Consider the following 13,457-nt stretch of genomic DNA (forward strand, 5'->3'; position numbering starts at 1 on the left):
GCTGGGAAGAGGGCTAATTGCAGGTTAGGACTGGTGACGATGGTTACTTTTAGTTTTACTAAGTTCTCTAGCAATATCAATAAAGTCCATGATTAAGGATTAAGATTGGACATCCAGAAGAGGAGGAGTGCATGAACTGAGCTTTTGGAGTTTGTATGGCTCTGATATCTTCAATGACATGGTGTAAGCATGGCCTTGTACTGACATACTCATATTTAGAGCAAGCACGAGCCAGTCACCTGGTTATTTTAATGATTAAGAATATTCCTAGAGATAGAGTATGATCATGTCTTTCATGAATTCTGTGTGGTTCACAGTCTTTGGATGAAGATTGATGTCAAAATATGTCTATGGCTTGTGTCTGGTTTGTTCCGAGTAGTGTCCATTTAGCAGCATTTATGATTAGGTTAATCGTTTGAGCTAGGGCATAAATAAAGCCAGGCTGAAGAGTCAGGCTTATCTATGGATTCTGTTTGTCGCTAAGACCTAGGAGGAAGACTGATGTCAAATTGGAACCACAGGCTGTTGGGGTTTCTTTCCTGTCATGAAGTGGATTTATCATCCCTTTAAATTTGGAAATTAATGAATGATTAATAATGAAAAAGGCCAGATCTCTCTCTATTGGATTTTGTAGGGCTTGGAGATGTAAGCTAAGAACTGGTAAAGTGTGAGTGTGTGCGCGTGTGCGTGTGCGCGTGATTTTATACTGCCCCCCTGAGTTATTTGATCTGCTTTATTTTTAAATTCCCAGGTAAGCATATGAGATGAGATAGTTTCTGCTAAAATCACAGCACCACCTGCTATGGCAGCCAAACAGTTTATGTGGTTCTCTATATTAAAACACCAACACGCACAAGAAACCAGATCAGCTGAGGCATTTAAGCTGCTGTAGGAAAGGTTAGTAGCGTACCTTCACAAATGTGTCTGAAGGAGGAAAGCAACCAAGGCAAAGTGACAGAAGGATCCAGCCTCGAGCATAGCTGCTCCTGTTGCTGTTCTCAGTGAGTTGTTTGCAAATCTGGCAATAAATCTCATCTCTGTAATAAAACATGGGAAAGCAACAGATAATGATTCACTGCCTGAACTGTCTTTGGCTAAGTTTCCACTGCAAGCTTGGCATGATTGCAGCATGATTATTTTTGGCAGGAAAAGGCTCAAGGTATACTTAGCACCCTTTACCACCCCCTGTTACTCGAGCAGTTCAAGTGCAATTCCCACGCTGGATTACCTCCTGTGACAAGCAGGGGAACTGTGCAGGGACAATAACTGCCAGATCATCCAGTGTGAAACGGCACTGCTGCCCCCCACACGTGAAACTTGCTCTAAGCTCTCTACAGTATGTGGCTTGTATCTCATGGCTCTTGTCTGCTCATATGTGGGCTTTGGGATAAGGATAGGGGGACACCCTGATTAATTTTATACTTTCAGTAAACTTGGAGCGAGTCTTTGCACAGGATTAATTTTATACTTTCAGTAAACTTGGAGTGAGTCTTTGCACAGGAATGGAGGCAAAGGTGCTTCAGACTGAGCTGCTGAAAATGCAAGTTGCCTGCAGCAAGGACATATGGGGAACAGATGCAAAAATCTGCATACAAACAGAACTGCTATTTTAAGATTGTCTTAAATATTCTGGACTTGGAACACGCATTTGGCAAGTCTGATGTGGGAGGACACAAGGTGGATGAGTTTTTTGTTCCCAGATAGGACATATGATGAAACACAGACCAAGGGAGTAGACGCTTAGCCTGTGGCTATTACGATAGCTTGACGTAAGATTTTTGCCAGCTGAAGATGTGCTTCAGGGAGCATCCTGACTGAAACAAACCAACTATGCAGAGAGGAATGCAGCCCGTGGCTGTGGTCAAGGCCTGTGCCTATGGGCTGTTACAGAATAGTGTTGCATAAGTTAAAATGGGCTAAAAAGGAGGAGAGAATCCTCAGGGTCAGGTCAGAACAAACCAGCTTCTGTCTGCTCTTCACACCATGCTTGGCCTAAGGTCCAGCCTCATGCTGCTTATGAGCAGGATTTCTTCTTTTAGTGAGCCAGGCCTTCAACCATTTGATCTGGGGACATTGCTTGAGGGCTCAACAAGAGGCTAATTGGGAAACAGGTTAGGAACACCTCTTACACACCTAGTGTACATCAGTTCCATATTTCTTACTCTTCTGAGCATTTCTTCTCCCCCATACCAGGGCTGCGTTCCACCGCCAGGTGCTGCTGGGTTACAGCCCTGAGCTCTGCCCCACTGCGTGTGTGTGGGGTGCTCAGAAAGCCATACTTGGAGGCAGCTGACAAACTACAGCATGAGGATACCACAAAAGGCCGTAGGGGAGTCATTCTCGGTCCCCTCTGATAAAGGGGAACTACCCTCCAAAGAGGTGTGTGGCCTGCAGTCTCAGTTCTGTGTGACTACCTTGGGCTTTCAGCCAGGAATCTCCAGAGAGAAGTGTGAGACATTGCCAGAATCTGGAAAATGTCTGGAACCGTGGAAAGGGGATGCTGAATCTCCTTGATCTAATGGGTGCCTGGTCCTAGAAAGGAGGTACAAATTTCCTACCTGATGGCAGGACGCAGGATTGCGTTGCCAATAATGAAGTGCACTTTTTCTAGGTTGGACATCGGTCTCTCAGAGATCGAGCTGTCCTCTTGGAAAGCCTCTTCTCCATTTTTCAGTTGGTCTGTCACCTGAAAGAAACCAAGCAGAACCCCAGAGTGCTCTAGAAACCTCCCCTCTTGCCAGGCAGCTCCCCCAGAAGTGAGAGACGTTCCTGCTCAATCTTCCTGGCTAAAATTTTCTGCTCAGTGCAGGAGCAGTTAGGAACAGGCCATATTTCCCCTCCTCCCTCTCTCAAGCTAACTCATAAATTCTGTGCTCCAGCAGGATACCTGGCCAAGAGAACTTTCTTATACTGTCCTGTACAGCCCTAAGGACACGGTGGTTCTCAGCCTTCTCAGGGCTTTGGGCAAACTGTTCTGTAACACCAACAATTCTCAGTAATAACTTCTTCCCTGTGTTCAGGCATCACTCTGCGGCAGGAACGGATGGAAGTAATCTGCCAGAGCATGAATGACAGCATTGTACACGGAGATAATTTCAAAAGAACAGTGCACCAGGTACCCCATACGCAGGGCTGTGCTGGCTTGGCAGGGGAACAAGTTCCCAGCTGGGAGGCTGCTGTCACATAACATCTGTCAGAAGGTAAAGATAAAAGGTTCCAGGCAAGAAGACTTAGGGGAAGCAATTTATTTCCACCTCTTACCTTCCCCGTCAACTTGGATGACCGCTTGAGCTTCAGGGAAGAGATCCCTTTTGAAATCCTGTTATCCTTTCTGCTTTCTCTCTGCAACATACATTACCATTATAGGAAATCAGTTTAATGCACAGCAAGAATGATTCATTAAGGACAGGAAGATACTCAAATGGAGATGTTTTTGTCTTGTTCCCTCCTGCCAGAATTTCAGGACTGACAGAGGTCCCTTGCACTTCTGCATTTCATGTGCAGTAGCATGAAAGGGTTCCTTTGCTTTTCGCACTCTTGGGAGAACAGCACAGAAACCAAGGAAAGCACATGAAAATACAGACATAGCCTGCTCCTCTCACCATATTTGGGCTGTCGTTCCTGAACTGGACCTGGTTTTTCCTGCCAATTGTGTCATATATCTGTGTCATCACGGAGCCGCTCTTGATGGTGGCATTCTTGGCAAACATGGCTGGCTCTGGCAGGTCCCCCATGAACCTCAGGATGAAAACCCACACAACTAGAGAAGCCTGTAGGGGCAGAAAGCACAGTCAGACACCGCCAGGAGAACCAATGGTCTCATGTCGTTTCTGCCTGTTTAGATAAGAGCATCTTCTTCCTGTACCCAATCCAAGTTGTTAAAATTCCTGTCCCCTCCTGCCATTTACACCAGGAGTTTACTTTCACATCAAACAACATGAGAGCAACATTCACAATGCTCTCATGCTAGGGTGCAGCTCTAGTGTGAATGCCAGATTTGCTCTGCGATTGCTGAGCCTCCACCATTCCCTTTAGTGGCACCGTGCAGGTGTGTTGTGGCTGGAGCAAGGCAGAGAAACTTTGGCTGAATCACACTCTGCATTTACCTGCCTGCACAGGTAAGCAATGGAGTAAACTCTTCCAGGAACCCTCAGACCCAGAACTAGAAAGCCAAGTAACAGCGAAGTTTTTGCAGCATGGGACCCTCCATTCTGCAAGGCTGCTTAGTACCAGGAAAAAATCCCCTCCTCGGTTCCCCTGTGGTTCAACAGAACTGGAGGCCTGGGTCTCCCCCTGTCCTAACTCAAAGGACCAGCCGCCCTAACAAGACCATAGAGAAGGGTCAGTTCTGATGCTTCTCTCCAGTCCGTTTTTGCCTTCAGAGGGTATCTGGAGAAGTCAAAACAAACCTCAGAGTTCTCTCTTTAGGCAGACTGAAGGTGACCCAAGGTCACGTGTTGGGCAGGTTGTCTGTGTGAAGTGTTTGCCTGCAAAGTGCCAAAAAATGCTGGTGGGAACTCCTACTTTCATACAAGTGCTTAGGACTATCTGCTTGGCTCTGAAGTCTCTGGTTCCCAGGGCTGTGCCAGAGGCAGGGGAACGCAAGGATGTGGGGAGCTGTAGAAGTTGGGGCTGTAGAGAGAACAGGTTCGATAACAAGAAGGAGCAAGATACCAGGACGTTGTCCTTGTCATCATGGTAGAGTAGTGGGTGACGCAGCTGCTTCCGGATATGTGTATGTGTAGAAGACCCCTGGAAATAAGTAGCTGCAAACTTTGGGAAGGTGTACTCTTCCAAACCATCTGCTTCCTCTTCTAGCTTCACACTCATGGGAACCATGTCCAGGTCCACCTCGTCCAGCTTGTTAGGCTTTGTTTCCAAGTCCTGTGCAGAACATGAGGAAGAAACATGTTTTCTTTCCCTGTACTCTGATAGTCTTATTGTATGGTTTTTTTTTTTTTTAATTTTTGTTTTGTTTTTTTGTTTGTTTGTTTGGGTTTTTTGGTTTGGTTTGGTTTTTTTGTTGTGGGTTTGGTTTTGGTTGGTTTTTTGTTTTGTTTTGTTTTTTGGGGTTTTTTTGCCATAGGTCCTCCAGAATTTGGCTTTCCAGCTAACCCCAAAGCCATTTTCGGCTGCTACCAACAGATCATTGGGACCCAGAGCTTGTCCTTCTGAAATGCATCAATTCCATATGACCTTCCTGTCTTGGTCTTCAGCAAGAACATTGCTGATGGAAAACCAAGGTGTTACCTCATTGCTCATATCCCGCAATATACTCAGGATAAATAACCATAAAAATAACTATTTTATTCTGCCTACCTCTCCCTACCCTATTCCATCCTCCACAGCTGTCAGGACCAGTAGATCTCAAATTTTGCTTTTAAGAACATGAGATAACTTGGGTCATGAAATTCCAGCTTGTTTCAGCCAGAAGATCACTGAGAGCACTGTCAGCAGAACACGTGGTTGATGCCAAAATGCAGAGAATGGCATTATTTGGTCAGGGTCTGCTGGGCCAAAGAAACAAACGTGCAGTGGCTTTTGAAGACACTTAGTCCCTGAACTGCATGCGACCAAAAACTTTTAGGAACTGACCTGCAAGCAGATCCCAAAGAGACTGTCTGGATGACTAATTTAGGTGATTCTTTCACTGCACAGAAGTTCCTTAAACAGAATTGACAACTGATGGAATTCCAACAGTCAGTAGACTTACACAAGGGATGAACACGGCCCATTACCAGTCTGTAGCTCTGTACCTCAAACCCCAGAGGAGCCTGTCCTTCTTGGCCTCCGATCATAGCAGGTAAAAACCCAAAAATTTTGTCCACCATTTCTTGGTCGCTGATAACGTCATGATTTGTTGGTTTATTGGCAAGAGCTTTCCTCCTTTGTCTTGCTTCTGCCTCGTCTCTCTCCAGAGGAGTCAGGTGTTCCTTTAAACATAGAAGCTGGTTAGGCATGACTTGAACATCGTTCTGCTAGAATGAATGGGTGTGAGGATGAAACACTATTACAAAGGTGTTATGGCAGTGAGGTCCAGCTCTGCTAGTGCAGTGTTGGAATGTGAAGTTAAATGGTTCTTGTGCTAGGCAGTCACAAAGACCTAGCCCATCAGTAGCAGGGCCTTGCTTATGGGTAACATGCAATTTTTCAAGAACTTTATCAACAAGAAATAATATAGGAAAAACACAGAATTCCTAACAGCAGAAACCCCCATATTATTTAAAAAGGTTTTTCGACAGGGGGCTGTAAAAAGTATTGTGCGTGTTTGGCTAAAGTGCCAGCTCATACTGCAAACAGAAATGTGCACATGTTTGCCTTGACCCATTTCTAAAGCATTGTAACAAATAATTTTACAACTATGTCTGACCTTTGAGGAAGTCTGCAAATATATGCTGGGTAAGCTCCCTTATCAGCCAAGGAACACAGCATTCAACGTTCCTCCACCAACATATCTACCTTTTGTAATCTCATAGCCTCTTCCCTTGCTTTCACTGGTCCAAGGACTTGGATCAGATGTTCCTCTCCTTCCAAGTGGATATTCCTGCCTTCCAGCTTGCACTTGTTTTTTGAACAGGACCATTCTGTGGCTCTTTCCACAACTGCTGAGACGACCCCCTTCTACCATCAACAAGCTGTCCACACCAGGACTTTACCCCAACAGGGACTCAGGTCTAGATTAGGCATTTTAGGGAACAAGCCACAGGCAGAAATCTGCAAACCGGCTTCATCCTGTTTGTACAGCATTAGTAGAGAAAGGAAATCACAGAAAGGCCTCCTATGTGCTATGGACTGCCAAGGTAGTAAGTACAGGATTTTCTCTGGCAGTGCATACCAAGACACATGCATTAGGATCCATTCAGGATCCCTACGTGACAGTATCAGGCCTCGCTGTAGAAACTGAGCGTCTCTTGCAGGAGTGACAGATATGCATGCACACCTTATCTTTTCTCCTGCCTTCTGTCAAAAACATTTCAGCTCTGTCAGTGAAGTTTTGATCCATGATAATGAACACAGCAAATGTAAACAAGATCAGTCTGCTTAAAACTCTGCTTTCGTACTTGACAAAAGCTCAAAATAAGATGTCGAAAAATAAACATCCACATCCAGTGCTATACTATGGCAACACTTGCCAGTCATTACATCTCTATCATAATTTCACAGAAAGAACATGTTCACAAGGTATCTGTGAGCATACATACCTCCCTCTTCATCCTCTGGTAGATTCGGCGAGCAAACATGCCCCTTGCATATGCTTGTATAACACATGCAGCTTTCTTCTGCTCCGCTATCTTTTGACGCATTAGATAACCACGGCACATGGCTTGAAGCCTGATGATATGAGCTCGGGTTGCTTCATACTGTTTAGCAAGCTGCCGGCTCCGGTACAGGGCCTGCAGGCGCCCGAAACCCAGCATAACCTGTGGGAGGTGAAGAAAAAAGAAGTGAGTATGGTTCAAAACCATTAAGACTGGGAGTAAGTTGGGAGGAGTTGAAGATGACAAAATTCAGTAACTGGATAAAGACACTGGAAGGGGCTAATTCGATACTGTCCTTTATGCTTTATTTTCTGCCAGTAATAGGCTTTTAAAACTAGTTTAGATAGAGTTCTTTTGGGGCTCTGTTCCAGGGAGTGGCTCCAGGATGTGACAATGATAGCCAGGGTTTATTACAAGGGAAGGAAGAGAGCAGAAATGAAGCCAAGTGAATGGAAAAAAAAAAAAAGGCACATCCTTGGAGAGATGGGTGTGCCAGTCCCAAGAAAAGCAGCAGAGGAGGATGGGGCAGAGTGCAAGACAACAGTCTGGCTCTTCAGACAGGAATTGCGTCATTGATGCAGAACAGAAAATGTTTCTCACTGAAAGTGGCAGTTTCTCCTCCTGCCCCTTATGAATGTGATGCCTAGGATATATGAATAATAATCCCTGCCACATGAACACACAATAGGTGAGTGGCCCCAATATGGCGTAGCTTTCCTCACCCAGAAAACCCACCATCTATAGAAGAACAGCCAATATCTTTAATAATGTGAGATTGATATAATGATTTGTCTGGTAATTTTTTTTACAGATTCCCAGTTTTCCTGTAGCAGTTGCTCATACGATGGTGGTGATGCACAAACGCTAGCCTTGGATTCCTGACTAGAAGAAGTGTGGGATCACTCATATGTCAGGTCACCAGAGTCAGGCCTGCCAGAGGTTAGTTGGGTTACTATTTCACTAGAAAGCAGAAATGTCACAGGTTCAGCAAGCCCTGAGAGGTCCCAGAGCCCTCCTTGGACCTTACACCCTTCTTTACACCCTACCATCTTGCCTCTCCTCCCTTCAGTTCTAAATAACTTCATTCCTAATACTCAGTCTGGCAAGGCAGAGTATATAAAGACACATACACAAATATACATATGTGAGTGTGTGCATATATATATATTAAGGAAAAAAAAAATAAAAGTTGTATATACATCTGCATCTTACCGTTCTGAAATCCTTCCGGCAGCAGTACCCTCGCCAGGCTGCCTGAATGGCCACAGCAGACCTCCTCTGCTTCAGAAACTGCTTCCTAAGCAGACAGACAGGGGAGGTGACAAACAACAGGTTATTTCTGCTGGTTTTTATAATAGTAAAGAATAAGGTGGTAGGTTTTCCTTTTATGGGATCTGATCTCAGCCTTGTTTGCTGTCTGGGAACACTAGAGCCAGGAAAGCTATTGTTAAATAGCTCAATTATGAGTAGACAGCTTTTTGGGGAAAGCTTGAAGCTCAGTGAGGCTGTTCTTCCTACTTCTGAGCAGCCCCCAAAAAGTATTATGTTGCAGCAGAAAGATTAGTCTGGCCAGATACTTTTGTACCGTATGCTTCGAAATTACACTCACTCAAACATTTTGTCTGCTTACATGTTCTCCATGCTGATGGAAAGGCCAGAAAGGCTGTTTTGCCTGATCTTTTCTGCAAATAAGGGCCTTAGGAGGGTTTACCTTGGCTCATGCCATTCTCTAAGTGAAGCAGCACCATGAATCAGTTGAGCTCACAAAGTGTTTTCCTATTTGCCTTGCTATGCGTTTGCTAGTAGAAAGGATATATAAGTATCAGTAATCCACCTGGATACATCTGATCTGACTTGGCCCTTAATGCTACAAAAATAATCATAGCAACCGCAGACCAAATTCACTGCGGTGGTAGGAGAGCTCTGTAAGAACTGAAAAGTCCCTCGTATCAAGCCTGAACAAGTTAACCCCCCCATCTGATGACCACTTGCTCCCCAGTGACTTAACTGCCAGGAGCAGGAGCCCATCCCAGCAAGATGAACTTCCCACGGTAAAAGCTGTCAGAAGTGGCATATGGCTCTGAAGGTTTGAAAACAAAAGCGAGGTGAGGCTTTCAGAGAGAGGTGGTGTTCAATAGCAGGCAGAGTTTGAAAAAAAGGGGGAAGTTCTGGGGCATTTGTATCATGGTTTTCTAATTCTTGCTTCTCTACTGTTGGGAATATTTCTTTAAAAACCCAAGATTCAGTCCTATATCATGGTTCTGGTTGGAGGATACAAGATTAGTAAGTACAAATCATGATGTAAAGCATTTAATGAGGACAAACATTTACTTGACAGTGACTAAATTTCACTTCTGAAGATATTTCAAACTAAACCAGACAAAATGCAAGAACTGTGAATGTTTGGCAAAGAGAAGGACTAGTTGGTTTTATCTGATTCTTCTGTATGTCTTGTATCAAAGCAGCATCCTAAATCAGAGAGTTCTTGTAGCTCTGAGGGCACAGATTCCATGGGGATTTCCTGCTTTCCAGATGCCTATTGTTTACTAGAAATACTAAATGCAAATCCTCCTTTCATCACTTCCTCTTCATATAAGCTGCATGTGCCACAGCCCTGCATTTTGAGAAGCATAATGAAAATACACTGAGCCAGAACAAATCTTTGTGCAAAATCTGCATAGACGCATTGTGTGCTGTTGACGAGCACTGAATGTAGGGCTGGTGAAAGGTATGGATCGACACATTTCGTCCCCCCAAATGCGTCACAGAGTGTGTTAAATTGCACCACAAAGATTACTGCTACAAACTTCCCTTCTGTGAGATCACTGACCTGTCCTTCAATCCTCTCATCACCTTCTGGATAAGAAGAACCTTATCTGTGAGTATATTTTGGCGTTGCAGCTCCAATACTGTATCATGATGATCCTGTTAAAAGAAGTGAGGATATGCCAGCTGAGCAGACACCCCCGACAACTTCTGCAAACTGGACACATGGTCTGAAAGAGGTCCCAGATCAGTATGATGGAGTTCAAGCTGTGATTAAAGTGCATTTATGGAACTGCAGTAGGGAAAGTGCACACCACCTGACCACACCATGCCTGGCTATAGCCATAAACAAGCAGAGAATCTGCCTCAGTAAGACTGGTTTTACCTGGGGGTATGCTATGGGCAAGGAGGTCTCCTGCAACAGCGTGCTGTTATCCAGTTCTTTTTTATGCTCAGGGCTTGAGCAGAGACCAATACATAGCACTGTGCTGTTTCAGCTGCAACACTGGAGCACAGGAATAGGATCAGCCTCTCCTATACCAAGTTGTTAAATTATTTGGCCTTCAGGAGCAAAGATCCAGCCTCAGATTAAAGACAGAGTTTGTAAGAGAACCCAGTCCTTCTGGGTCACCGCTCTTGCACAAGCAAGTCAAGCTGTACTGTGAAGCACCCATTTTTTTTCAGGAGGAGACAATAAACTGTCCTTTTTACTTACTTTAAGGAAAATCTTGGTTTTTCCAGCTTGCCAGCTTTCGTTCTTTCCCAGAACTGCTTCAGAGATGCTGATAGAGCTCTGTCGAGCATCATTCTTCAACTGATACACAAAAGCATCATGTTAGGGCTTGGTTGTGAAACACAGCAGCTGTACTAGGTAAAATCTATTGCCCTGCATTTCAAAGGATGAAAAACAGAAACAGCTGAGGTCTTTACCGACCTCTGGGCTGACAGTATAATGAATGAGAGTGGTTCAGCTGAAATGGTCAAGAAAAGGAGGAACGTGACTGCATGGCCAAACCTTCCAGAGTTGAAATGTGAGGAGGATGTTAAAGACCTCAGAAGTGTGTGATTAGAGAAAAGAAATATCTGAGGGCAATTGGGATGTCACCCTGCCTGGGATGTCTGTGTGGAGCAGGTCAAGGCAGCCAGATTTAAAAGTGCCTCTACTGCTTCAGCTAAGGTCCAAGTGAGGATATATGTATTTAGCTATGGTTACTGTGATGACAGCTCTCTCAACTGTGCCAGCAATAATCTAAGAACTTTCTACTGTGAGAAAGACTAAAGCCCCAAAAGGAAAAGTTGGATTAGCCTTAACCAAAGTTCTTGCTTACGCACCTGTTCTCGAAGAGACCATGGCAGGAGAACTCTGTACCTCTCAAAGAACTCCTCAAAGCTGTAGCGAACTGGGTAGCCAGCTTTCCTGATCTGAATGGTCTCCATCATCCCTGAATATCGCAGCTGTTTGATACACAGCTCCCGGTCGAACAACTGAAAGGGGAAGCAGACAAGGAGGAGACTTAGCACTGAAAGAAGCTACACACGCAGCATTCCTTCAAACATATCTATTAACCTCCACCTCAGGGTGCCTGCAAAATGGCCTACTATGCTTTTTTAAATTGCACTTCTTATTTCTTTAATACACAAATTAATTCATTACAGGCATAAACAAGTCACCCCAAAGGGTCTTCAAATTTGTGTTTATCAGCAGTAGAAACAGCCCATTAACTTCAGCCTGGCTTCAGCAAGCATTTTCAATTCTAGAACTGCAATTTCAGATGAACAATGATCTGATCATATAGTTTTGCAGGTGTGAATAACTGCAGTAGCAACTTAGGCCCTGTGGGCATAGCCATGCAAAGTACAGCATGCGTGTGGCTAGGTTCTTGTCATGCAGACTAAAAATAGGCTCACTAAACCACACACAGTGCTTTAAAAATTAACTTACTTGATCAACAGTATACAAGGTTTTAATGTAGAAGTGGCTCATGATCTCACGAGTTCCTGGCAAGTCTCTTAATGACACAGTCCTCCTGTAGTGTCAATTTAAGCCACATCACCCCTCTCTCAAACACCAACAGCTCTCCTATTCTCTTTCAGGCTATTTCATAGTATGATCATTGTTGGATCCTAATGTTTTTCATTTTTCCCCTTGTTGAGGGACTAGAAACTCCCCAGTTCTGTCTTTACAGGAAAGGCTTCTACAGCTCCTCTCAGGAACACACCTATCTGCTTTTTTGCCATCTATTACTCTATGATGCTTTTTAAACATGTTTTCATAAATGAACAATGCCAACCCTATCAGTCTTTTTATTGCACTAATAGCCTGTACTTCAGCTCTTCTTGGCTGAAGTACAGATATAAAATGCTATAACAGCAACTGACAGCTTTTGCTCATTAAAAAGTTTACTGAAGACAAGCCCTCATATTGTTAAAACATTACCAGTGGTTTCTTGTAGTCATTTGGCTTGATGCAGCGGATGAAATATGGCTGGCACTGTTCAAGGATTTTCATTAGTTTTTCCAAGGATTGCTTGAACTGTCCTCCCAGAGTAGAGAGCCGTTTGGTGGTATCCAAGCCCTAGGAAGAGTAAGCACATGCTGGCTGCTACAGCATTCACTGTAAGAGGGCCAATTAATAATTCTTTGTAATTTTGTTTAATGTAACAGTATCATACAACTGCCAGAAAAAAAAACAAACAACCAAACCCTACATGGAAGCTAAATCAGCCACCTGCATCTTATTAATTTGGGTTTATTCTTGGGGAAAAAACCCCACTGAACCCTTTCACCTACTTGGGCACCAAGTTCTGGCAGTGGGGGTGGCTGTGATGATGGAATTTCCACCCACACAAGCCCACCCAGGCCCATCTTTTCCAGCCAAGGCTGAGTTTAGCGTATGGCCTGGGTGCCAAGCTTTTATGCATGGGCGTGTGCCTGAAAGCTTGGTGAGCCACAGCCGCTCCCAGAGCAGTAATAACCTCCAGGCCAGACGTTTTGCTGCCATCTCATAGCTAACTATGGATGCTAAAGATCCAGAGCAGCTCATTCCTTACTGATAAGGATGACTGATCACCTTGCTCATTAGTACTACAGTAAGCAGCGAAAAGGCAACTTTTGCTGGAAGATAAGGTAAGAGCTACTCCATATACAGCTGCATATAAAGTGCTTTGTATCTCACTGCTCCTGGGTTGAATTTTGCTCGCAGTTGCCATACTGCAACCCAGAGGAATTGCACTTGGCTGCAGTTAGCTTTCCCAGCTTCACTGATATTCCCACCTATGTCTTTTTCACACAGATCGTCACAACAGGCCTAAGCTTCTACCTCCTGGTATCTTTAAAGGGTACATTAAATTACGGTGACCACAGTGCTGATTCCAAGTAACAGAAGGATTCTGCCGGCCTTTAACATACAGGCATGGAGCCACTGCAGGATGA

General features: G+C 44.4%; 1 protein-coding gene across 3 annotated transcripts in view; it reads right to left on the reverse strand.

The window, feature by feature from the left end:
* The window catches only part of MYO7B (myosin VIIB), a 55,899-nt gene that overhangs the window by 20,800 nt on the left and 21,642 nt on the right, over nucleotides 1–13,457 (reverse strand). For all 3 annotated transcript variants that reach the window (XM_056358516.1, XM_056358514.1, XM_056358515.1), the window contains exons 17-28: nucleotides 12,463–12,600; nucleotides 11,358–11,510; nucleotides 10,741–10,839; nucleotides 10,090–10,184; nucleotides 8,472–8,556; nucleotides 7,203–7,421; nucleotides 5,757–5,933; nucleotides 4,675–4,884; nucleotides 3,603–3,770; nucleotides 3,262–3,342; nucleotides 2,559–2,686; nucleotides 911–1,037 (exon numbers count right to left, since the gene is read on the reverse strand). In XM_056358516.1, coding sequence (XP_056214491.1) covers nucleotides 911–1,037; nucleotides 2,559–2,686; nucleotides 3,262–3,342; nucleotides 3,603–3,770; nucleotides 4,675–4,884; nucleotides 5,757–5,933; nucleotides 7,203–7,421; nucleotides 8,472–8,556; nucleotides 10,090–10,184; nucleotides 10,741–10,839; nucleotides 11,358–11,510; nucleotides 12,463–12,600 — 1,680 coding nt within the window. The remainder of the gene's footprint in view (nucleotides 1–910; nucleotides 1,038–2,558; nucleotides 2,687–3,261; nucleotides 3,343–3,602; nucleotides 3,771–4,674; nucleotides 4,885–5,756; nucleotides 5,934–7,202; nucleotides 7,422–8,471; nucleotides 8,557–10,089; nucleotides 10,185–10,740; nucleotides 10,840–11,357; nucleotides 11,511–12,462; nucleotides 12,601–13,457) is intronic.

This window comes from Falco biarmicus, chromosome 13 (genome assembly GCF_023638135.1).
Source record: "Falco biarmicus isolate bFalBia1 chromosome 13, bFalBia1.pri, whole genome shotgun sequence".
Classification (NCBI taxonomy): Eukaryota; Metazoa; Chordata; class Aves; order Falconiformes; family Falconidae; genus Falco; species Falco biarmicus.